The sequence below is a fragment of the Python bivittatus genome, unplaced genomic scaffold, assembly GCF_059951505.1.
Source record: "Python bivittatus isolate LINGU-HERP-01145 unplaced genomic scaffold, Pbiv_v1 ctg000700_np1212, whole genome shotgun sequence".
Lineage (NCBI taxonomy): Eukaryota > Metazoa > Chordata > Lepidosauria > Squamata > Pythonidae > Python > Python bivittatus.
The window spans coordinates 93,409,912-93,436,980 of NW_028277098.1; the positions used below are offsets into that span (position 1 = coordinate 93,409,912).

The 27,069-nt window shown below is 40.9% G+C and overlaps 1 protein-coding gene across 1 annotated transcript in view; it reads left to right on the forward strand.

The window, feature by feature from the left end:
• PHACTR3 (phosphatase and actin regulator 3) overlaps positions 1-27,069 on the forward strand; it is a 161,199-nt gene that overhangs the window by 66,245 nt on the left and 67,885 nt on the right. Inside the window, exon 8 of the mRNA XM_088153987.1 lies at positions 3,076-3,229. Coding sequence (XP_088010113.1) covers positions 3,076-3,229 — 154 coding nt within the window. The remainder of the gene's footprint in view (positions 1-3,075; positions 3,230-27,069) is intronic.

The window sequence follows — 27,069 nt, forward strand, 5'->3', positions numbered from 1 at the left end:
CTTTCTCTTCTGCCCTAGAGTAGTTCTGAGCAGGACAGATCGCTCTGCGGATTCCCTATGCTGGCCCTTCTGTCTTCTTATGCTTTGCTGCCATCACTTGGAGCCTCCTTTGAACTGCATCTCTGTTAGGCAATTTTAAATTCACTATCTGGCTAGTAGATGTTTGTTAAAATACAGCTCCAACTCTGGAGCTGTATTTTACAGTTTGTTAAAATATTCCTCCAACTCTGTTCCTGTCCTTCTCCTAACTTGTTTCCATCACAGTCCTTAACAAAATCATCCCCTTTGCAACCTGAGCATGTAGCAAAGCATTTTTAAATATCCTATTTAGTCATCAGAAAAAAACTCTGCAGCAATGCAAAACATCCACATTGAAATGCTCCTTCAATTAAAATAAAAGCAATCTACAGTTCACTTTGTCTTCCCCCTCCTGTTATTTTCCAGATGATTGATTTTCATAGGGACTGGTGTGTAATGCTCATCCACCAGGAGGCTTAGCTTCTTATTCCAAATGATCTGAAGTTTCCTTTTTCAGAAAAAGATTCAGCAGTCTCAGTCACATGTGCAGGCATCATGTTGAATGGTGCTCTTTCAATGATGTCTCCTCCAACTCTGTTCCTGTCCTTCTTCTAACTTGTTTGCATCACAGTCCTTAACAAAATCAAGGAGGATTTGTTCACTGCTCTCTTTAAAGATTCTACTCTCTCATCCTCCTTGACCACTTTTTTTGCTCCAGATAACTTAATTGTCCTCTTGTCATTTCCATTATGCCCTAGATCTCTGATTCTTGCTCAGCTATCTTTCACTGCTTAATCTAATCATTTTTCTGATGCTCCTGTATAAGGAAGCTCTTTTTCTCCCACTGGAATTTCTTCCACCAGGATCTATCAAAACTTAGTTTCTATTTTCAGAATGGTAGCAAACATGGACAGTTGCTTCTCTTTTTTCATTCCTTCAATCCTCCATCTCCAACTAGCTCTGATATTTCATATGGATGCTTCATTCAGTCTTGAAATGACCATAACCAAAATTCCCTTCCAGGTTCTTTTCTCTGCTCTCGTTTTTCTTACCCATTATTTTTTACCCTGTTGGACAGATACCTACATGCTACTTTCCCATTACCACCTTCCTCCCCCCCCCCTCTTTCTTCAATGTTTATTTTTGCCTTCCTGTCCAGTTACATTTGAAGAGAAGGTCAGGCAAGTTGTGGCCATAGGAGCGCATGCAGCCTTCAGCCTAATTTCAAAAGTGCATGGCTGTATTGACCTCTGGTAAGAGGAATCAGCCCTTTCCCCGCCAAAAACCTACCATATGAGTAAGAAGGCAAAGAGGAAAGAGATGTCAGAAAGGAGGAAGGGCAGAAAAGAGAAAACCAATGGGCCTTGGCTTAATAAGCTTAACATAACTTGTTAACCTGCTTAACAAGTTATGCAGCCGCTTAGAATGCAGCCCCCAGCAGATAATAAATAATCTGCTTAAGACAATAAATGTAAGCCTGCTGGAAATTTGTAGGGATCAATGAATGTAGGAGAGCTACATTTTTTAAACCGACCAACCAACCACCAACTAACCAAGAGTTGTTCCATTGAACCCTGTTAAACTCTATGGATGTGGGCAAGGGGCCTTTTTAATAAAATGGTAGGTATGAATAATACTCTATCTTCCTTATTGTACACTTGGGCTTCATGGTGATTGTTTCAGCTAAGAGGCTTAGTCTTTCATTGTTAAATCACAGAAGTCACAAAGGAGATAATGATACCTCCACAGTATCTTAGATGGATTGCAGCCTTTATACTTTCTGCTGGGCTTTTGGTAGGAGAGATACTTTTCATTCTGGGCACTGGGTGGCACTATGCTCATTGAACAATGGTTGAGAAAGCTTAATTGGCATTTATGTAAAGGTGCGGGATTCCCATGAATCCACCTGGAAAGATTTTCCCAGTGTGTTTCTTTTGTGTGTGTGTGTGTGTGTGTGTGTGTGTGTCTATTTCTATATCTAAAACAGAGGTGGCTTGGCCCTCTTGTGTTTAGTAGTAATATTTATTACCAGAATATAGAATATTATGACTTGTAAAATATAAGCAACTGGAACCAATACAAAATTCTTGGAGCAATTCACAAATTTATCTTTTACCCTTGGTCCGCCCATCATAGGTTTACTTCCTAATTCCTTTTTTCCCAGCAAACTCATCCATCCTGCCTTCCAGCAGGTGGGACAACTGAAATGGATTTATTTTTAAAGTTTCCCTTGAACTGAACTCAATTCCCAATGACTTGGTAATAATATGGAAGTGACACTGAGGGCTCATGTGGTGTCATGGTGGAGACGCTGGACTTGGGTTGGGGAAATCCAAGATTGAGCCCACCCTCAGCCATGGAAATTCTCTGTATGACACTGGACTAGTCATTCTCTCTCTCAGCCTAACGTACCTCACAATACTTTTGTTCTGGAAATAAATTTTCCCCAGTCAAGTCAGTTGGGATTTAACAGGATTCCATAATCTTTTAAACAATAGAAATTCATATACCAGAATAAAGGAAAAATTGGGTGAATCTTTAACTATGCAAACATGAAATCGGTTACTAGAAATGTTCTAAGCTAAGCCAGTGCTGTCATAGATTTAAATGTGGGACTTCTTCTCAGATAAGGGTGCATGAGATTGTTGTCAAAAAAGAGATGCCCTTAATCTTAAAACAACTCAGGAAAGTTCAGTTATGGATTTTGAAAATACTCCCTGAGTGGAAAGTGATTCAAAAATATACTTTAAAGACATACTTTAGATTTTATATATGAGCTGCTCCTGAGAAAGTGTAACCTGATTTGAAGTGTATTGGGCCAAATACAGAAATACTCAGTGAATCATTGAGGTCTCTAATCTGCATTCTGGCACTGATACCTCCTTTTTGACCAACCCCAGTTCTTCTTATACAGACCCATTGGAAGAAGATTTCTATAGAATCTGCTTCTTATATTTATTATTCACAAAAGAACTTGATCCAATAAGTGATGTCCCTTTGCTATTTTAGGAATAGCCTCCTTGACACGTTCCCATTGTCTTTCGATGCATGATCCAGGTACGTTGCCAAGAAAATGCAAGAAAGAACTTCTGGCAGTGAAACTGCGGAACAGGCCAAGCAAACAAGAGTTGGAAGATAGGAACATTTTCCCAAGGAGGACTGACGAAGAGAGGCAGGAGATCCGGCAGCAAATAGAAATGAAGTTATCCAAGTAAGTCTAGTTTAAAATAAGACCAGGGATGGGGAGTAGGGCTGGTGGCAGAATAGACCTACTGCTGTTTTGAGTCATAAACTTTCTCTGTAGTTCAGATATTGGGGCTCCAAAGGGAGGGAGAAAGAGGTAGTAATCGTTTTAGAACAAAGAAGTTCTCAATTCTCCACAAATAAAACTGAACATCAACAACTTTCCCAGCTTCAGTGCCCTCAGCTCTACCTGTTGTACTGTTGCAGCCAACTCACGAAGGATGGACAGAACTGAACAGTGGCAAAAATAAAAATGTCACATTTTGGGCTTCTGAAATTTGAATTTCTTATTTGAAATATGTAAAAGGGTTGAACCTGTGAACCTGGGAACTGCAGCTCCCAGTGGTGGCAGATTGAGCAAACCTATCCTAGGCGTTGTCTAGCATCGATTGAAAAGTTTGAAGCTTGGATGAATTTCTGCAAAAGGGATTGAGAAAAGAGAATTCCATTTGTTTCACACGGTGATGTAAACTCCACTAATTCATACGTTTTGAACCACTTCCCAAACCGCCTTCACTGCTTTTTACACTTCCTTGAATTTAGCAATGAATTATGGTTTTTAAATAAAATATATAAAGAATGTGTATATTAGAGAAATGTTGCCTACTAAAAAAGTCATAATAAATTCAGGGGATATTTTTTACAAAAAGCACACATATAATTGGCAGAAATGCATACCAATGTGTGTCGAAAGCAGACTTTTTATCTAAAAATGCTAAACACAGAATGGGCGGAACTCGTGCTTCAAAAAATTCAGAAATCACCGGAGGCAAAATAAACAAGTTCTATTAGAGACTCTTGAAATGCTAAGGGAAGCAAGATGAGATTGGATCTTCATTAATTGGATCTTCATTAATTGGATCTCCATTCATCTCCATTAAACTGAGATTATCGGAATAACATCCAGAGATGGAGCTGACCAGGGAGAATCAGGTCAGAATTACAGATCTTCAGGTCTAGTATTGGAATGGATCAGAGATCCTTTCAGTAATAAAACTCAACTTTAATTCTAGTTTTGCTCTGGGTCCTACTTTAAAGGGCTCCTGTGCGTCACTGGGACAGTGCTGTACAGTCATTTCTTGTGTAGCACAATAGCTGTGTTTCTAGAAACCTTGGTATTATACAAAATTGTGCAATATGAATAACAGGGTTTAGGAAAAAGTAGGGTTGGGGCAGACGACTCGAGAACGAAAATACACTCATAATCAAAACATTATCAAACGTGATCAATAATCCTATTTTTTCCACATTTCTTCTGATTATCTGTAACGTTCACCTCATTTAGAACAGCAGCATGTACAATGTTGCGCGTTCTTTCGTTTCTTTCGGAACGTGTGAGAATTTCACTTTTCCTTTTCTTTCCCCCCCCTGAAACTTGATCACCAGTATGCTTCTTTGGCACACTCTTTTCAGTTAGTTAACTCGTTGGAGGGTGGGACAGAAGCACCCTTAAGCACTAGTAATGTGGTGAGAGCGGGGTCACAGACCCTGACAAAACAGCGCATGTGTAGCAGCTGAGTCAAGTAGGCAGTATGTCAAAGCAGCAAGCTGTGGCGTTCAGCCGGATAGTACTTGGCGTGTTCATCTGCCATTTCTTGTTAGCCCAGAATTGCAGCTCAGGAAAATTGTGCATAAGCAAACACATTTCATGCTATATGGACATTGTTCCCCTATTTAGCACTTGAGTATGAGCGAATTTGTGTTGTATAAACATGTGCTATATGAGAACTGACTCTAATCGTTTTTCTTTAGTGTTTTCTCAATCATGTTAGATCTGTGTTTGCTACTGTTAACGGGTGTCTGCAGGGAGGGAGTCAAAAAAGTCAAGATGGTGGCCACAGGCCTTCCATTAAAGGCCCACCTTTGTCTACATGTGTCAAGATGTAGGTAAAAAGGAGGCAGGGTTTCACTCACATGGTTGTAGCTGCCATCTTGATATTTTTGACCTACCCTGCAGACACCCCTGCTACTTTTTTAGGGTTTTGGGAGCTTCCACCAGATTTGCTCAGCTATCTTACAGGATCCTGAGTGGTATTTCTGAATGCTCTTCCCACTGCTCTTTGTGGATTATGGGGGCTTTTCTCCTTGTGATTTCCCTTGTGATTGTTTGAATATATGCTGCAACAATGGTTTTGGTTTGGGCAGAAATGGCACAGAAAGCATAGCAACCCACCAGGAATGTTAAATAAACATTAAATTAAAAGAGTTCCAGAGATTTAGTCTACATTATGCAGTGAACACAGATGGAGCCTGAATGCAGATGAGCTTATTTTGGGGGCTTCAAGGAGTCTGTAAAGAGGAGTGGACATCTGTGATATATGAGACTCATCTGAAGATTAGATCTGCAGTAAGAATATAGCAGGCCTGTCTATTATAAGTGGGGTTACCAGATATCTGAATAGGCAAAGGAGGACATGGACAATTGGAAAGGAGGACAAATGGGTAGGAAAGGAGGACACACTAACTCTTTAACTTTCTTGACACCTGCGTCAAAAATTTATTTATTTATTTAATCAGTATATAAAACCACCCATCTCAACCAAGTGGCAACGATTACAGCAAAAAACAAACCAAACCAAAAAAGGCCTACATGTACTGTATATGAAATTACTTTTTCCAGCATCAAAAAGACTCTTTTTTTTTTTCAATTGCAATATTTTCCCAACAAAACTTTATTTTTAAGAACATATACTGGTAATAATATAGAATTGACGATGATGCGCTTTTCAAATTTCACCAGAGAAATATATGGCAATTCATGTGATCTATAGGCTACTTTAATCATAGGTCATAGAAGGGGCTGGATTGAAGTGGATTGCTGGAATCAAGAAATAAATTAAATAATGTAAATCTAGGCTGTTGAGTCTGTCGACAGACGTGGGAAAGAAAGAAGCAGACAATTTACAGTATATGGTCACAATACACGATAATTTGAATGGACTACTGTTTTAAAAAAACCCAAGATACTAAAAAAAAAGCTGAAAATATTTGATTTGAAAGCTATGCCTGTCAGATGGAGGACATGAAGACAAAAAGGAGGACATGTCCTCCTTTTGCCAGAAGTCTGGTAACCTTAGCTATAAGGGGTAAGTGTAAGTTCCCCAATTCAGGATGAAACCTGAATTTATTTTCTGACTATTGGTCATGCTAGCTTGAGGTATTGGGCTTGTGCAAAGTGCAAGATATATACCTCTGGTATAAGTGTTCACCCAGCTGTGTTCCAAAAAATCACTTGCCCGATATCATTCACGGTCTGCTATAAAATTACCATGTACAATCGTATTTAATTCCATTGCATAAAAAATTATTTTAAAATGTAACATGTAATTTTAAAGGGATTTTATTGTTGTACATTTGAAATTTTAAACAATGTAGGATCCAAATTCAGCAAAAATTACAATCCCCAAACTCTTTTGTACCCTTTAATTTTTCCTCCTTTTCTCACATGTCACTTTCTTTAATGTTTCCAAATGCATCCATGAACTCAGTTGCAGTGAAGTTGTATGTCCTGTGTTGGAGTGAATCCATGTTTGTAATGGAAAACACTTTTCTCGATTTTATGACCCATATTTTGGCTTGAATTCTTAACCATAATTCCCCATGTTTTTTTGAACTAACCTGTAAGACATGCTAAATGGGTATCTTTCCATCAATACCAGTTTAATAGCTATTAATAATAATATTTTAAATTTTTAAACCCAGTGGAGCACACTTTCAGCATATTTGATGCTGTGGAGTGTTTTGGAGGACGATTGTTCTTAATCCTCAATTTCAGTTCATAGCAGGACCTCTTGGTCTCTAGCAATCCTCTTTGGCCATCTGCCTGAACTCATTTATGTTCTGCATGGGAGGTGACATTTAGGAATAGAGCACAGCTGAATATATTAATCCACAAATATTTTGCTGTTTAGAGGTGGAAAATGTTTTGGCGGCCAGGGGCTGTAGTGCTGTGTGCAGGAAGCCAAGATTTTGTCAAAATGAGAAAATATGTATTGTGAAATTATTATGGAAGCCCACCTGTTAAATACTTGAGGGCATGATGCAAGCATGAAAGGGGTGGAATGTAGGTCCTAATACATGTTTTGTCCTTTGCCCTCCCCCAAAAGACACCCATGGCTGTATTTAGCATGGGGGTGAGGTGGCTGCAATGGGACAATGGGGCAGAGGGTGGGGGGGCACACCTTGGATGTGGGTTACAGGATTTTTAGCTTTTCTTGGGTTTAACAGTTAACTGGTAGGGGGTGAAAGTCCTTTAAAAACTAAGCTGATTTTAGAATTGATGCTGAAGTTTATGTTTCCTCTTTGGCAGGAGCAATTTTAATCAACTAAAGTTAGAGGAGGTTATAAAAAGTAAATGTTCTCTCCAGTTGAACTTGATTCATAGTGACTATGTAGACAAGCCCTTGTTGTTTTCTTGGAAATGGGAAACAGGACTTCTTCTAGACTGGACTGCAGCCCTGGTGGTCTTCCACTCAAATACTCATGACCTCCAATCCTGTTTTGCTTTTTTTCAAATTCATCCAAGACCACTAGAAAACTCTTGGTGACTCCACAGACACATCCTTTGGCAACAGTAGGAATGTGATTTGCCACTGCCTTTTTTGGGGATGCTCCCGTTGAAGAAAGGGAGCTAGCAGCACTCAAAGAAATTAGAGCAAATATTTCAGACATAGCATGGCTTCTTAGAGGAAAGAAAATGAGTGTCAGAATCGAGGGAAGTTGTGTGTGTTAGAGAGAATCAAAGCCTAGTATGTGGATCAGAGATGTGGAGGTTTGCAAGATGTGTTGTGGGCCAGTAGCAATTTTAAGAGAAGGTTCAAGAGTTGGCAAGGGAAAAATGGGTATCTTAAGCACCTGCAAGTCTTGTTAGTTGTTTTGCCCCTAATTCCACACATGTCCTCCCAAAATGTGAAAAGGACCCATGTTTTCGGTTCCACTTTCCTCAAGAGCTCTGGGTAGGCTACACGAAGAATGCTGGCAGGTTGTCAGCGTGCCAGGTCTACACTTTTTACAAGGACATAAATTCTGGATACAAACATTGAACCGAGTTATTATCCAGTGTATTTAATTTTTTTGGCTTAATGGGCTGTGCAAATACAATCCACTGTGGTTTATTCAGTAAACTACAGTTAAACAACCCATAGCTTAGCATGACATGTGAATTCAGCCAAAGAAGAGGTGTGATATTGAGTCCCAATGGATTAAATTGGGCCTCAAAGGTTTAGGGGCCTTTGAAAATAGGATGATCTTCTGTAATCTGATTCCTCTCCATGTGTTGTACTGAACCTCTCCTCAGCAAGCGTGATCATTGTCAAGGTTCACATATTATGGAAGCTATACACAACACATGTGTAGGGGATCTGAATAGGAAAGATAAGCTCGAAACAATAATTGCATTCATCTTTGACAATGACTTAATTCAATTTGTTCAGTTGATGGAAACTTTCTATATAATTATGAATAGTTTAACCAGCATTAATGAACTGTACATTCCCATTAAATGTTTGGTAACCTGGTCCCAACAAAGCAACACATTGCTTCTAAACTTGTCTTCTAGCCATCTGCAACACCATCTGTGGTGCTGATTTAATTTTAAAATGCTTCACATTTCTCCAATGTGCTCATACTTATTTTAGAATAAATGAATGGAAGACTAAGATGGAATCATGATAAGCCTTCTCAAACTGAGTAGGCTTCCCAGTTGGTGTCTGGCCAACTCTTTGGGCTCAAAATGAATAGTACCTCAGTTCACGTGAGAATGCTACGTTCAAACAACACAACATCCTTAACCATGTAACCCTAGTTTAGTCAATTAACCCAGTTTTCTGCTACTAAGCTAGAATGTTGTGAGCTTATTTGTGGTTCAGTGCTTTTATGAACCCAGATAATAAATGGGGAGCACAGATACAACGGGAAGATAGATATGAAACTTTTTAAGGCCAAAACATATTCACTTCTCCTTGTGAGACCTAGGATAGCAAAGGAAACATGAGACATTCATTTCACAGGTTACTCTTCTGGTTAGTTATTAGAAGGAACATGCATTCAGAACAAATTTGGAGAATGATCTAGCCTCTGCTTCCCCTTGTTTTCTTTGTTTTGTGTATATATGTATGTACTTGCTATACAGTTCTCTTTCAGAGTAAATAATATTATGCAAAGAATACTAAAAGCAGCAAAAAAATAAATCAAAGATATTAGAGGCATTCAAATATCTCTTCATGCCTTTCTATCCTTGTAAGCCATCCTTGCTTCCACCACACCCGTTCACTGATTCATCCACTGCCTTTTGTTTTTGAACTTCTAACCTCACTTCCAAGATCTCAGTTCCATCCAACCATGACTTTCTCAATCTTCCCCTTCCTCTTGGCTCATTTATTCTTCCTTCTTTTGTTTATTTTGCAATTCAGTCCTTTCTATTCGACCAAACAATCTCAACATACTTCTTTTGCACTGTCACTCACCTTTGTATTCAATCAACATTCATTCAGCACCCATTCATTCTTGTTGCTATCTCTTCTGGTTTTACTGCATATGTTTTTTTCAATACCTGATTCCCACTGCGTTCAACTTTTGTTAGGTTTTCCATACATACCTAATTCATCTCCATATATTAAAAAATTTCCATCCATTCTAGCTAGCATTCTATAAAGGTATGCAAATTCAACCACATGCTCTAGTTGTTCACCGTATATATAATTTGCATTTTTTCACTTCACTTTCCCTGTCTTAACACAACTGCCTGGTTTCTGGCACATTAATTTTCAGATCCTTTCTCCTTCTTGCATCATATAGTCTGTCTAAATCATTCAGTTTCTCAACCTGATTATTACATCATCTGCGTAGAAAAGTACACACAAATTCACATCCACAACCACTATATCTCTGGTATCACCATAAGCATTACTTATACATATAGTCATCCATATACTCTTATAGTCTGTCTTCCAGTTTCTTGACTTTGGGGAATAATAAGTATTATCTCACAGTCAGGGCCTTCCAGAAGATGGAAATGGAGCTTATCTGGAGAGTTTTTGTAGTTTGATGGGTAGAACTCTCACAATAATTGACTGAATAGTAGCTCCAGTTATTGTCGAGACTGATTTTTATTTTAAACTTATTCTATGGTGGTTACTACACTGCTGCTGCTATACAACTATTTTCAATGTTGTAATGACTTGCATAACGCAGATGGTTTATTGTATTGTTGTTGTATACCACTTTTAAATTAGACTTTTTAGATTATGGTGGAACAGAAATCTGGCAAACAAAGAAACAAATAAAATAGAAGCAGAGAAATTCAGAAAGCTGTACAACACTCTCTGCTTTCTTTCTAGCCATTGCTCAAGCAAATCATAAGCTCCTGAGCTGCAAAGCAAATAGCCAGCCTTTGAGTACAGATGGGAGACAATTGGCTATGATCATTCATTTACCATTTTTAACCTTTGCCTGTAGTAACTGCAAAAAGGTCATGCTTTTCAGGAAAGGTAAATCCTTCCTTGATTAAATGGGCTTCAAATTAGCATGTCCAAAGTAGGCCTTGTAGAGGGAAAAAGTCAATGTGCAAATAAAGCTATTGATTTCAGTTGTTTGGATCATGGGACAGGATGCAGAATCATATTTTTAAAAATGTGGCACTCCAGGACGTTTGTGGTAGTTTTTAGGTATGCTTCCCCCTAAATTGCAGGCACCAAACCTAAAACACCAGGTGCTGAAGAGTTACAATGGATGAGGGCTATCTGGTTTGTGCTAGCCAGCTTCTTAAGTACAACTGGTGGGCCATTGTGTTACAAGATGCTGGACTAAATAAAACATTGACCATTGAAACAGTTTGGTTGCACAGTGTTGTAATCAATGTCACAGAGATGTCACAGGAATTATTTCATGGAGGGGACAGAATTTGGCATAAAGACACCTATCTTCTAAAGTTCAAACATCCCTAGCATGTTTCCTGTATGCCTTGTAAACAGAGAGAGTTAAAACAGATATGCAGAAATTCACTGTAAGACTTCTGTGGCTTTTCCATTTCTGGATTATCTAAACAATCTGGAAGATGTACTATAGAAGGTCTGAACAGGACTATTTCAGTTCTGGTTCCATGAAGGGAGGGGGAGACAAAATATTTGAATACTCCTCCACTCCTTCTTTAGGCTTAGAGCATTCCCTGATATGCACCAGTTTGGCTGATATTTTTTAAAGGGGGAGGCATTCAAATACTCACCCCTCTCCCCATCTGCTATTTTAAATAGTTCAACTCAGTAATAAGTATATCATTCTTAACTGTGATGGACAGACTCTGAAAATACACCAAGTTTCAGTACAGAATATGGATCATCTCACTGCAGGACTACCAGAAGAATTACCATTACTGGCCCAATACAGGAGACAGAGAATATATGTAGGAAAGATCTATATTGTGGAGACTCTATATTCTCTTAGCACTGCTCCAGATTACAGTTACTCCTTGGTTAACAACCACTCATTCAACAACCGTTATGATGCCACTGAACAAGGGGACTTATGACCAGTCCTTGAAGTTGCAGGCATCTCAGCATCCCTATGGTCACATGATTGCAATTCGGGTGCTTGGCAATCAGCACAAATTTACAATGGTCACAGAGTCCCACAGTCACATGATTGACATTTGCAACTTTCACTGCCAGCCTCCTACAAGCAAAGTCAATGGCAGGAGATCACAAGTTGCAGTCACATGACATCTTGCTTAATGACCGTAAGGGATTTGCTTAACAACAGCAACCAGAACTGCCAGAATTGCCATCGTAATTTGGGGTGGTCACATGATGTTGCACTTTATGGCTGTGTTGCTTAGTGATGGAGTTGCTGGTCCCAATTACCATTGTTAAGGAAGGACTACCTGTATAATGGAAATCAAGAGAACACCTGAAAACTAAGCTTATCCCATGAAAAGAACACCATCTCTGGTTTTTGATTCCTGAGCAACAGATAAGGAGATTTCCAGCATCCAATTTGCATCTCCCAGCACCCAGTTTGCAGCCTCCCAATATTTTGAGGTTGTGCTGTTGAAATTTTGCTACAGCAAGATAACCAAAGCATGATTTCAGCCTCTGGCTTGGGGATTAGATTGTTTTAAGGATGGAATGGGGTAGTTTGCTTCTGGTAGTCTTCATCTTCAGCCTTATCCTTAAACCCTCCGCAAGGGCCCAAAAGCAGGCCTAACATTTTGGTCATAAGACCAGAATCGTGTAAGCCACGGTATTCCCTGGGACACTCTATGGAAGCAAAAGTTGGATTTGAAGAAGCAGGATAGGAAGAGTATTGATGCTTTTGAACTTTGGTATTGGAGAAGACCCTGAAAATACCGTGGACAGCCAAGAAAACAAACGGATGGATCATTGAACGAATCAATCCAGGGTTCTCACTCAAGGCACAAATGACCAGACTCAAATTGTCCTACTTTGGAGGGCTTAGCTTGAGCAGTTCGGTTTGGAGTTTTGTTTTCCTTTCTTCAGCTTCCCTTAGGGATGTAGTATTTCACTGTCAGCATTTTTGTGCATTCTGGGAGTGAGGTATGCTTCACGACAATAAGGGTTTAATTAGGCCTATGAGACCTTAGCTGCAGGACTCCAAATGGCCACTAGATGGCAGTAAACAGTTTTCTATCTCTCTTTGCTGCCATCCAGAATTTGCAGCCCAGATGCAGTGGGCTTGATTGACTGATTGATTATGTGCCATCAAGTCAGTGTTGACTCTTAGCAACCACATAGATAGGTTTTCTCCATGAGTAGTAGGCCTACTGCAATAATAGTTGGTATAAGGCAGTGTTGTCCAAACTTGGCCACTTTAAGATGAGTGGACTTCAACTCCCAGAATTCCCCAGCCAGCTATGCTGGCTGGGGAATTCTGGGAGTTGAAGTCCACTCATCTTAAAGTGGCCAAGTTTGGACAACACCGGTATAAGGGATGCCCCTAGTTGGAATACCCAGTTTTCCATTGGAAAAGTATTATTATTTTATTCTTTTTTAAAAAATTCTTTTCCACTTATAGTATATGCACACACAAAAAAGAAGACCAGAAACTAATTTTCTCAGCAGTTTTAATAACTGGAGGACCCCTTGAAAAGGCAAATAGGAATCTGGCACGGGTGGGTTTGTTCAAATCTCATCTCACCTAGCAATCAGGGGTTGGAAAGAACAGAAGCAAGAATCAGATGCCGAATAAGAAAGGAAATCCATTGGGACCTGTTTTATTCTAGTTTATTTTTAATAAAAGCCTTATCCAGGTATCTGGATGACAAGGGCAATGCACTGGATACACTCACTCTAAATAAAGCTTCGCAACACCTTCTGTGACTAAGCTTTAATATACAACTTCTCTTTGTATTAGTTCCTGGTTCTGTGGATCTTCTGCCACTGTGTGTCGGCTTCCAGTGTCAAGGGTTGTAGCTTTGACCAGTAAGTCATTTGCATAAAGATATAAGGAAAATGCATGAGCACATAGTAGTGGCGTACACTCCGTGCTATTTTTGGATTTATTACAGCAGTATGCACTGATGCCCATTTGTAAATGTTTTGGGTACACCCCTGTATACACTGGTACCTATTTCTTCAGTGATTGGGATGGAGGACATTTTAAGTTCTTGCCTTATTGTTGTAGTTTGTTTTCTGCTGTATTTCATCTCTTCTCAATGTACCCCTCCCATTTTTCTCAGTAAGGGCTATATATTGATTAATGTATAGTGTTGCCCTAAAGTTCACACCCCACCAGCAGTGGAAAATCCATGGCAATGGCCAGATATAGCCTTCAAACTCATTTTAAGACTTCTAGGACTCGCCCTAAATCACAGTGCTAAAAGTTGGAAGCAAAATCTCAGCGATTGACTTCAGGGTATTTGGAGGGAGGAACATAAAGGCTAGAATATTATAGGTGCATATAATCTCTGCTATGCTTAATGTGTTGTTTGCTTGTAAATGTCCATCTGCTCCAGAAAGACCATCCCCTCACTGTCACCTGCCACCAGCAGAAAAATGGAATTAAAGTGCAATCCTATTACCCCAGCCCCTAATTTACACCCTAAAGCAAGTGTTTTATGTGGATTTTTTCTGTCTGCATGAGGACGGTAGGAAAAACAAAATCACAGTTTCCAGACTTAAAATTTTCTCAGTGACCCCTTCATGTAGCAACGTTACATTGCTCTCTCCTTAGAGAAATGCTGTGAATTGTTCGGTGAGTGCAAGAAGCAGGAGGCATTCAGCTGTATAGCTCATTTATAATGGGCAAAGGACACAACCATAAGGGAAAAATAATACTTCAACGTGCTCATTAGAGCACAAAGCTAAATTTGGCTACATTTGCAAATATGAATATTTTAGCTGTGGTTCGTGGGGGGAAGTAGACATCTATGTTGGGGCCTCCCACGCACGGCTCGCCTGCTAGGATTGCTGGAGACTAATTGGAAAAGCATTGCAGAAATGCTCCCTGCAGTTTATTAAATATTTAAAACACAAATTGTGTCTCCAAAAAATACTTGTGTTTTAAAACTCCTAACATAAGTCCTCCCTTCCCTTATTTCGAAGAATTCTAATGAACTATTGCAGGCTAAGGATTCTGGTATCAAATGTCTTAAATCCTTAAGATTTTTTTCTTGCCTTAGACTGTGACCATAGGGGAGTTCCCTGTGTTGCTCCAACATTAGAACAGAAGGGAAGGAAGCTACATTCTTTCCTACTAGCACCCTTATAAGATACACAAAAATTGATGGAAAATTAAGAATTGGCTCATGGATTCTTCACTGATTGTAGCTTGAAGCACTGTCTCCTTCTATATGCAAGAGGATGAAACCTCCAATCACAAATCAGCATCGTACTCTTGGGTCCTGACAGTGCCATGAGGCTGGTATGGAGGTTGAGCCAAATTAACAATCAGCTCTTTTTCCTCAGGAAACACACACTGCAAAGGCAGTTTGGGGCTGCAGGCCAGATGTTTTCCTACTGGTGTGGAACTCAAATGAAAAGTGAAAAGCAAATGCAATGAGAGAAGAAAGGAGGTTGAGGACATAGAACCAGCCAGCTTCTGCTTTTTGTGACCTTCCATTGTCCACCTTGGATGGAGAGGTGGTTAGGTTAGTTGGTGGCTGGAGCACAGCAGTGTGGACAATGCACAATGGCATGAACCTGGTGCAAAGGGTCTGAAAGCAAGGGTAGTGGCCATATTAACTACCATATATATGTATTACAAAATTCTAGTCGCAACTGCTCCTTTTCACTTTCTACTAAGTCAGGGTCAAGCAATCTGTTACAGTACTTTAAAAATGAAGCTAAGAGCTACATCTTCCTTTATAAAAAGTCTACAAAGATTCAAGGGACAACCTAGATTTGAAGCATCTATTTGTCTATCCCCCTTCATGGATCACTGCCTTGTCGGGGCAAAGGGGCTTGTGTAACTCAGCGAAGCTATGGGCTATACCGTGCAGGGCCACCCGAGACCGACAGGTCATGACAGAGAGTTCTGACAAAATGTGGTCCACTGGAGAAGGAAATGGCAACCCACTCCAGTATCCTTGCCAAGAAAACCCCATGGACAATGTTAAAAGGCTAAAAGATATGACGCCGGAAGATGAGCCCCTCAGGTCGGAAGGTGTCCAATATGCTACTGGGGAAGAGCGGAGGGCAATTCCAAGTAGCTCCAGAAAGAGTGAAGCGGCTGGGCCAAAGCCGAAAGGACGTTCAGCTGTGGATGTATCTGGAAGCGAAAAGAAGGTCCGATGCTGTAAAGAACAATATTGTATAGGTACCTGGAACGTAAGATCTATGAACCAAGGCAAGCTGGATGTGGTCAAACATGAGATGACAAGATTGAAGATCGACATCTTGGGAATCAGTGAATTGAAATGAATGGGAATGGGTGAATTTAATTCAGGTGACCATTATATCTACTACTGTGGGCAAGAAACCCTTAGAAGAAATGGAGTAGCACTCACAGTCAATAAGAGAATGGGAAAGGCAGTAATGGGGTACAACCTCAAAAACAACAGAATGATCTCAGTGCGAATCCAAAGCAAACCATTCAACATCACAGTAATCCAAGTCTATGCCCCAACCACTGATGCTGAAGAAGCTGATGTTTACCGGTTCTATGAATACCTACAACACCTTCTAGAACTAGCACCAAAAAAAGATTTCCTTTTCATCATAGGGGATTGGAATGCTAAAGTAGGACATCAAGGAGTAATCGGAATAACAGGCAAGTTTGGCTTTGGAGTACAAAATGAAGCAGGGCAAAGGCTAATAGAGTTCTGCCAAGAGAACAAGCTAGTCATAGCAAACACTCTTTTCCAACAACACAAGAGACGACTCTACACATGGACATCACCAGCTGGTCAGTACCAAAACCAGATTGATTATATACTTCTCAGCCAAAGATGGAGAAGCTCTATACAGAGAGCAAAACAAGACCAGGAGCTGACTGTGGCTCAGATCATGAGCTTCTTACTGGAAAACTTAGGCTTAAATTGAAGAACATAGGGAAAACCACTAGACCACACAGGTATGACTTAGATCATATTCCTTGTGAGTACACAGTGAAGGTGATGAATAGATTTAGGGGATTAGAGTTGGTAGACAGAGTGCCTGAAGAACTACGGACGGAGGTCTGTAACATTGTACAGGAGGCAGCAACTAAAACCATCCCAAAGAAAAAGAAATGCAAGAAAGCAAAATGGCTGTCTGATGAGGCTTTACAAATAGCTGTGGAAAGAAGGAATGTGAAAAGCAAGGGTGAAAGGGAAAGATATAAGCAACTGAATGCAGATTTCCAGAGAATAGCAAGGAGAGATAAGAAGGCCTTCTTAAATGAACAATGCAAAGAAATCGAGGAGAACAACAGAATGGGGAAGACTAGAGATCTCTTCAAGAAAATTGGAGATATCAAAGGAAAGTTTAGTGCAAAGATGGGCATGATAAAGGACAAAAAAGGCAGGGACCTACACAGAAGAACTATACAAGAAAGATCTTAATGTCCCTGATGTCCATGCTGGTGTGGTCACTGACCTTGAGCCAGACATCCTAGAGAATGAAGTCATGTGGGCCTTAGGAAGCATTACTAACAACAAAGCTAGTGGAGATGACAGTATTCCAGCTGAGTTATTTAAAATACTAAAAGATGATGCTGTTAAAGTGCTGCATTCAATATGCCAGCAAGTTTGGAAAACGCAACAGTGGCCACGGGATTGGAAAAGGTCAGTTTACGTCCCAATTCCAAAGAAGGGCAATGCCAAAGAATGCTCAAACTATCGCACAATTGCACTCATTTCACATGCTAGCAAGGTTATGCTCAAAATCCTACAAGCTGGGCTTCAGCAGTACATGAACCGAGAACTACTGGATGTACAAGCTGGGTTTCGAAGAGGCAGAGGAGCTAGAGATCAAATTGCCAACATTCGCTGGAGCATGGAGAAAGCACGAGAGTTCCAGAAAAACATCTACTTCTGCTTCATTGACTATGCAAAAGCCTTTGATTGTGTGGATCACAACAAACTGTGGCAAATTCTTAAAGAGATGGGAGTACCAGACCATCTTACCTCTCTCCTGAGAAATCTGTATGCAGGCCAAGAAGCAACAGTTAGAACTGGTCATGGAACAACCGATTGGTTCAAAATAGGGAAAGGAGTACGACAAGGCTGTATACTGTCACCCTGCTTATTTAACTTATATGCAGAGTACATCCTGAGAAATGCCAGGCTGGAAGAATCACAAGCCGGAATTAAGATTGAAGGGAGAAATATCAATAACCTCAGATATGGAGATGATACCACCCTAAGGGCAGAAAGTGAAGAAGAACTAAAGAGCCTCTTGATGAGGGTGAAAGAGGAGAGTGCGAAAGCTGGCTTGAAACTCAACATTAAAAAAACTAAGATCATGGCATCTGGCCCCATCAATTCCTGGCAAATAGAAGGGGTAGAAATGGAAGCAGTAACAGACTTCATTTATTTGGGCTTCAAGATCACCACAGATGGAGACTGCAGCCATGAAATTAAAAGACGCTTGCTCCTTGGGAGGAAAGCTATGGCAAACCTAGATAGCATATTAAAAAGCAGAGACATCACCTTGCCGACAAAGATCCTCAAAGAAGACTCTTAAGAGTCCCCTGGACTGCTAGGAGGTCAAACCAGTCAGTCTTAAAGGAAATCAACCCTGATTGCTCATTGGAAGGACTGATACTGAAGCTCAAGCTCAGATAATTTGGTCACCTAATGCGAAGAGAGGACTCTTTGGAAAAGACCCTGATGCTGGGAAAGATTGAAGGCAAAAGGAGAAGAGGACGGCAGGGGATGAGATGGTTAGATAGCATCACTGAAGCAATGAGCATGAAACTGAGCAAACTCAGGGAGGCAGTGAAGGACAGGAAGGCCTGGCACGATATGGTTCATGGGGTCACGAAGAGTCAGACACGACTTAATGACTGAACAACAACAAATTTGTCTATCATCTATCATTTCTCTCTCTCCCAACCATATTTATAAGCTGCCCCAATCAGCTAAGATTCTGAACAATGAAGAATGCAACCTGTATACACAGTGAACACCATAAGATAAAGTCAAAGCAAATAAAAATTAAATATACAAGGGGCACCAGGCAAACTAGGGCAAAACCATAACATGGTTTTAACTTGCCTCCCAAATATATGGAAAATGGGAGGTATTCTTACTTCTGGCAGTGAGGTGTTCCAAAGAGAAGGGGCCACCACTGAGAAGGCCTGTCATCTGCCCCATGTCACACTGACCTTGCAGAGTGGGGAGACCCTCAATAGGGTCTTTCTAGGTGTTTGTAGTAGCTGGGCAAATTCTATCTTGGCAAGGTGTTGCTTGATAAAACCTGGTGCAATGCCATCAAAGGCTTTAAAAGTGATGACTAGCATTTTGAAATGGGCCCCGTACTTGCAGACAATCAGCAGTTTCAGGGTAGGTGAATTCTACTCTGATATGGTTGTCCGATCAACAGCCTTTCTGCTGCGTTTTGAACCAGCTGTAGCTTCTGAGTAATCTCCAAAGGCAGCCCCACACAGAGCATATTACACGGGTTTAACTGTTTGGTGATCAGCACATGAGTCACCATTGCCAGGGCATCCTGATTGAGATAGGAATGTAGCCAAAGCTGAATAAAGGTCCCCTTGGCCAGGTCTTCCATCTGCTGTGAAACCAGAAGGACCTCCAGATCACACCCTGAAAGAGTTGGAGTACAACCCCATCAAGACCACTGTTAAAGGAATGCTCTGATGTTTACTGTCAACAAGCAGCTCAGTCTTGGCAGGGTTTAGTTTATTATATTATAGTAGTTATTTAGTTCATTGTTTGTTTGTTTAGTTTATTGAGGGAAATAGGGGGTTTTAATCCTTTGTCCTCTCTAATCACCTTGTTTGCCTTGGGCTGGAAGACTGGTGGTCTGGAGGAGGTTTCCAGCATGCTTGGAGGATAAGAAGAAGTTTATTTGGAGAGATCTTTGGAGAATTCATCCATCTCTAATAGCAAGAATTCTTTCTGATTACAGCTCAGACTCAAAAAGATTAAAAACATTTCACACCTTCAAATGAAGTTGGAAGTTCTTTAGATATCACGCTGTTTCTGAAGGGAGAGGAAGCCACATGTAATGGGCTTTTTGTTCCTCCAGCTCATCTGAAATAGACATTCTTTCCTTCTTTCCTTGGAAGAAGCCAACCAGTCCCACACTGAGAAGTACTGCAGTTCCCAGTATGAAACAATATAATTGTTCTATTTCAAAGGAGATGAATATACAGAAAAATGAGAATTGCCAGATTCTTATGCTGTACGCCAGGGTTCCTCAACCTCAGCAACTTTAAGATGGGTGGACTTCAACTCCCAGAATTCCCCAGCCAGCATGGGGAATTCTGGGAGTTGAAGTCCACCCATCTTAAAGTTGCTGACCCTGCTGTATGCAACACCATTACCTCAAAGCCACTCATAAGCCAGATTCATAGTCAAAATTACCGTGTTGCTTCTTATTTCCAACATATCGTTTGCTTGGATTATGGAATATTATATAATCAAGTGATCTGTTCTTTTACATAAAAAAAAAAAGTAAACTTGTGCACATAACCCCAAATAAAGGTTTAATCATGAGTAACTCATCTTTTTGATGGATCATTATTTATATTGCTTCAGATGAAGTTTACACATCAGCATATTTTGCTGCTGTTCCTCAACCCCAGAGATTCTTCAGCTTCCTTCTCAACCTGAAGCAGAAGAGTGGTGACAGCATGAGAGATCTCCATTTTCAAATATTGAATTATCAAAATTTTTCCTTACTACAGGAGCAGGCAACCATTTGGAGCTCCTGGCCAGATTTGGAATGTTGAGAGCAAGTTGCAAGAATTCTCACCCAATGGCTGCCATGGGGCCCTGGTGGTTCACAAAATGATTGTTGTGGTAGTCACAGACAGTATGAAAATACCCATTTTCAGAAATGGGTCCTCCACATATCCTGTAACTGCAGTCTGTAAGACCTTTAAGCATCCATAGAGCAAAACAATGTTGTCAAAGCCTATAGGCTGGTCTCCTGCTGTGACCAATCAGTTCGGCCTCTCCTGATGCAAAACCAAGCAGATGCTCTTGAAGGTATGTGTACAACCCAATGGTCAAAGTCTGGTTTTGAAAGCAATCTGCCCAGCTGAGGTTTCATCTGCTTCTTTCAACTCCAAGCAAGCTGTTACAGAAAATGCAAAACAAGGAACAATACAAAAGAAGGGGGAATATCATTGGAATTAAAAGTTGGGTGGAAGTAGATGGAAAATTGCCATCGCACAGAATGTAGTCAGTGAAACCAAACTCTGGATTGAGGTAGGCTGTTAAATTGATAGGGAATTTCTACAGATGGCTGGAAAGACGTCCTACTCTGCAAGCTGTTCAGGAGCCATGCTGTTTTTGATGACATCATGTATGGAAATTGATGAAAGCCAACATGGCAGTCATGGTGTGAGTTCATTGGAAGGATGTGAGCTTTGAAGGGAAGCTTCCTGACAACAGGAAGCTTTACTGAGGGGTCTAGCTGTAGAATTCCTCGATAATTAGAAGAAGATGAAAGGATCCTTCCTTAGACACTTAGCTGGATTGGAAACATGTTTGAATCTTGCACCAAAAAAAAAAAAAAAAGTCTCTGTTGCTATTCAAAAGTCTGCTCGGTATTGCTCCTAGAGAGATTCAGATTGCCTCCAAATGCCACACAACAAACATCATCATCATCATCATTAAAAAAAAAAAATCAGCAGAAGTCTTCTCCTCCCTTCTTTCCTTTTCCCTCCTGTAGACTCTCTCTCTAGAAATGAAGGTGCAGAGCAAGACTGAACCTTTTCTCTGCACTCCTGTAAAACTCCTGTAAAAACAGAAGAAAAGGGAGCAGAAGAAATGCTAGTGCCATTGCATGATAAGATGCAGAGATGGGGTGGGCTGGGAAGAGGGTCCATGAGCTGAAGGAGAAAATGAAAGACAAAGAGCACTAGGGGATTGGAACTGATGGGGAGAGAAACTTTATGGCTGTGTTCCTACAATGTTTAATTCAGTTATTGAATTAATCAGTTTTCTGCATTCACACATTACATTCGGCTGTAAACTCACCAAGTGGGTTCATACAATACACTAAGCACACACACACACAAAATCCAGAAAGTTGGTTTACCATCTTGGGCAAATGGCTGCCACTTGATCTTTTACTGGCCTGGTTAAGCCTGTTGTGCAGATCCACCTTGTGTGTATATGTATGTGTGTATGAGACAGAAAGAAAGACCAGAATTATTTGTGATGGCCTCCAACAGTCATTTTGCTCGGAGGATTCTGGTTGCTTTGATTTTTTTGTTTTTTTTGGTCTGTTCTTTTCATGGATAAAGTTTTATAATGAGCTTCTGGAATTCTTTCTTATACTGGTTTTTGTTGTTGTTGTTGTCTATATTCCTTTTAGGGAAGAGTTGTAAGTGTCTGCAGGTTCTGACTGCTTTCCTCAAATGATGAAAGCAACTGTTGCACTACAAATTCTGCCCCTCTGGAGTGTGTGCAACGTTTACATGGCATATACAAAACGGATTGTAATGGTGCAGCACTGTTTCCACTAGACTGACCCATCTGGCCCCCAACCAGATGCCACTGGGAACAGTAGTAGGGAGAGAGTGGTGGTGGTGGTGATGGTTTAAATCCAAGTGTTTCTCCCATCCAGCTCACAGAAAATCTTACAATTCCTTTCTTGCTTTTTGTATAAGCAAGACTAGCAGAGCGCATCCATGAACACCAACTAGCAGTCAGAAGACATAATGAAAACTCCTTAATCTCACAACACGTGGACAGACTCAACCACAGTTTCAGCTGGGAAATCATTAGTATTTTAGATGAAGCCGAATTCAAAAATGCTAGGGAATTCCTGGAAGCTGGGCATTCAGACACATCAGCCATTAATAGACACGTAAAGATAAACCACATTTACGGACCATTCAAAAGAGACAATTAAAAAACCTAGGAAGGAAACAAAAACACCAGAACACATCCCCTCCAGCAGCCAACACTCAGATAAGCATGGATCAATACCAGACAAGCAATCAGGCTGAAAACAATGCTCTAATCAAAGAACCACTAAGGAGGAAACCATACCCCCACCAACACTGGCAGGGCAAGCTACTTTATATAAACAGGGAGAAAACCCCACACTCCCTCACACTGATGATGTTACCTAGTTGGTAATGAAACATCTACAATCAAACAACCAAGGTCAGAGAGCACCAAGAATTTCACAATACCTTGGCTAATCTCAGAAAGACTAAGCAAGACTGAACTTGGTTAATATATGGATTGGAAACTATTTGGAAAATTGAGGTTGTAGGCTAGCCTGAGAAGCTGAAAAAAAAAATATCACAGAAGGCAGCATTGGACAATCTACTTTTGTCATGAAAGCTCCCCATGGTCACCAGGAATGAGATTTGTCAAATTGAAAGTAACTATTTTATTCTTGAGTAGATTCTGATAGCGAATCCATATGCAGAGATACATGATGTGGAGGATGAAGTTGTGGGTTTGCATGTTAGAATGTGGCCTTTCCTGGAGCAAGCAGAGCCCAACAACATCTGCCTGTAAGAAGCCAGCATGCCAGCAAAGGCAAGGAGATTTTGATGTAGAGAGACATTCAAAGGTGTGTTACTCCATCTGCATACCACACACGTGTTAAAATGTTGCAGTTTCTGGAAGGCTGGCCAATGCTCTATGCTTTAATTGGATGGCAATCAGCTCTGAGAGCAAACTTGCTGCCATTCAGAATTTCCCAGAAATTCAAATGACTGCAGCAGTTTTTAAATGTAGGCAACAGCCTGCTAGAGTTAAGGGTAGGTCGTCCAGTCATAAGGACTGGCCTAAATCCAGTAATTGCTATTTACAGCTAAGAAGGACCTATTCTCTAATCATGTGCACCAAAGACATGCTGTCTCTTATTGATTTTTCTTTGCAGTAGGACACAGCAGGCTGTGGTCATTCCGTGAAACAGCAAGTGCTGAGATGACCTCATGTGCAATTGTCAAGCACATGTCGATACTGAAAAGCTGCACTCTTGGTACATTCAAGAGAGAGTTGAGCTATTTTTGAAACACTAACATGCCCATCACAAAGGACCAAAAATATTTACCGAATGGGAGGCAGATGTTCTTTGGATACTCATGGGGTTTCTTTCCCCCCTCTTCCAAAGTCCTAAATACGGTCAGTCATTACAACATTGCCCTAAAAGCATACTTGAGCCTCACCTTTGCATACAACTAACAAATCTCACATTCCCAAAAAATTGCACAGCAAGTGCCAAAACAATTTCTGTGCTGGGCAGACTGATATGGAGGTATTTGTCAGTGTTAAACTTCATAAGGAATGTTGTGATGTACTTCCACCCTTGTAATGTCCTACTGTTTTTCTAGAGAAATATGCTAGCAAACAACTTACTTTTTTTAAAAAAAAAATTTCACATGTGGCACCTGTGCTTGCTGAAGGCCAGATGCTATGGCTCCTGCCCTCAGTCTCTGTGGGGAGACTAGAAATGCCCCATGATCTCTGGGGGTGCATGGATGCGAGTAATGTGATGCCCGTCAGAGATGCCACTGAATTCTTTAATGCACCAAACCTTTTGCTTTGTTCTGTGTAGTATCTGGTACAGTTGGGTTCTGGATCTGAACAAAGCCTGAATTCTGAAGTTAATCATGTAAATACAATAGGTTGTAATCTACCTATGGCAAAACAAGTGAACTTTTTCATTCATTCTGATTTAAAATCTTCTGAGAAGGTCTGGTCCCTCTTGATCATTTCAGAGCTGCACTACAAAAAGCAATGTTGTAGCAATTGCACCAAAAAGGAAATTAAAAAGACACTTGCCAACATATTGTGGTGGAGAGTACAGAGAGTTTTCCGGTTACAATGGCAATTGGGACCGGAATTTCCATTGCTAAGCAATGTGGTCATAAAGTGTGATGTCATGTGACCACATTGCTTAGCAACGGCAATCCCAGCGGTCCCAGTTGCCGTTGTAACCCAAGACCCTGCTGGCCATTAAGCAAGGACCTCATGTGACTGTGATGTGGGAAGAGGTGGGAGTCCCAGGCCAGCAGGCCAGTGGGCAAGAGCTACAGGTGGACGGGTGGGTGGGTGCGTGCCACGTGTGGGTACTATGGAGTCTGGGTGAGGGAGTGTTATGGAGCAGGGGACGGTGGGTGGGTGCTGCGGGTGGGCACTACAGAGTGCATGCGGATGGGCAGGAGGAGGAGCGACTTGTGGAAGTGTGGTGGATTGCAGCAGAGAGCAAGGCTATCAGGAAGGGGGGGTGCATTCCAGGAAGGGCAAGGAGACAAAAAACACAGTCCAGAGGTGGAGTGTAGGAAGCATAAGAAGTTCAGGATAGCCACTCCCTAGAATCTCCCAAGTATAGATTTAGCCTGGCAAGATTCTGTCTATATGGTATAAGTAAATAAAAGAACTTAACTCAACTGGGCTGTTTTCCCATTGTTCTGGAGCTGGGCCTGACAGGAAGCAACTTGCAACTTCCTGCCAGCTTTCCCATTGACTTTACTTGTGGGAAGCTGGTAGGGAAGGTTGCAATGGTGATCATGTGACCATGGGACACTGCAATGGTTGTAATTGCGAGCAGTTGCCGGGTGCTCAAATTGCAATCACGTGACTGCGGGGACCCTGCCATGGCTGCAACTTCAAGGACCAGTCATAAGTCCCCTCATTCAGCGCCATTGTAACCTTGAACAGTCACTGAACGTGTAGTCATAACCCAAGGACTACCTGTGGAGAGATGAGGAGAATTGGATTCATGATCAACAGGTCTGCCCTCACCTCAGAGCGACTTTGCAATGAAAGCATCCTCAATTACCATCTTACCATTTTGAATGGATAAAAAGTTCATGGAAATAAACTTTGGCAGTGCACAGGCACCCAGAGAGACTGAGGAAGGGCAAGGAAGGATACTGTCTCAATGAAATTATAGGGAATTCTGGGGAAGTTGTGAAAATGTTCTGAGCCAAATGGTCTCTGCACAACCCTGATGTCAGTGGTGTCTGCAGAGAGAGTAAAAAAAAGTCAAGATGATAGTCAAAGCAACGCAGTTGAAGCCCCACCCTTTTGTATGTGCAAGCAGCATTGTTACACATACAATTCCATGTGTACAGTTGGGTCTCAATTGTGCTGCTACGGCCACTATTTTGACTTTTTTGACCATCCGTCAAACTGCAGAGTAATATTAAACAGCTGCATCTGTTTAAATCATCCTTTCTCAGTCTAGTATCTTCCAGATGTGTTATCAAAATTCTGGGAATTCTGGGAACTACAAACATTTTTGGGGGGAGGGAGTCAGAGCTGACTCCTGGCGACTTCCTGGACAAGTCCCTGCAGTTTTCTTGGCAAGTTTGGCAGTTTGCCACTGCCTCCTTCTTAGGTCTGAGAGAGTGACTGGCCTGAGGTCACCCAGCTGGCTTTGTGCCTCTGGCCAGACTAGGGCTCGTGGTCTCTCAGTTTCTATCCTGGTGGCTCTCACAAACTCACACATAATTTTTCAATTGATTGTAGCATGTGATAGTACTGTTATTTTGATTCTTTGTCAGTATAGCACCTAGTTGTAGGTATATAATAAAATAAATTTATGACTACTATTATACCTGAACAATGCAAGGTTGGAGAAGGCTAGAATTTTGGGACCCCAAATCTAACACACCTAAATCAGGATGAGCCAAGGTGTCAGCCAGGTAGTTTGGTCTAATTCAGCAAAACCAGTTGTTACATTTTTTTTTCAGTTCCTCCTGGTGATAGTCTAGATATTAAGATTATACAGTATATTAATATATTAATATTACTATATAATATTGATATTAATATTGATATCACATGTGCCACATGTGAAAAATATTATTGATATTAAGCCTGCACACCTGGTCCAGGCAACCCAAGCTCGGTGTCCCTTCTGCTTCTTGCAGGAAGAGGACTTTTCACACTGGGGTGCTAGGATATTATATACCTTGGAGTAATTGTGCTTTTATTTGATTAAGCACTGTGCTGGGAATGGTGAGAAGAGAGAGGATAAGAGCAGATTGACAACTTATCAGCACTGTTTGTTGCCCAATTTAGGGAACACCCCTGGTGCTGATTTGGTTAAGACTGTAATTTTCAGAGTCACATTTCCAACACATCTAGACGGTATCTGGCTGAAGGAGGTTCATATTTTGGAGTCACATCTGGACAGCCACAAAAGTATGGACAAGGACTTCCAAAAGAAATAAAACAAGGACTTCTTCATCCCTTCTAGTATCCCA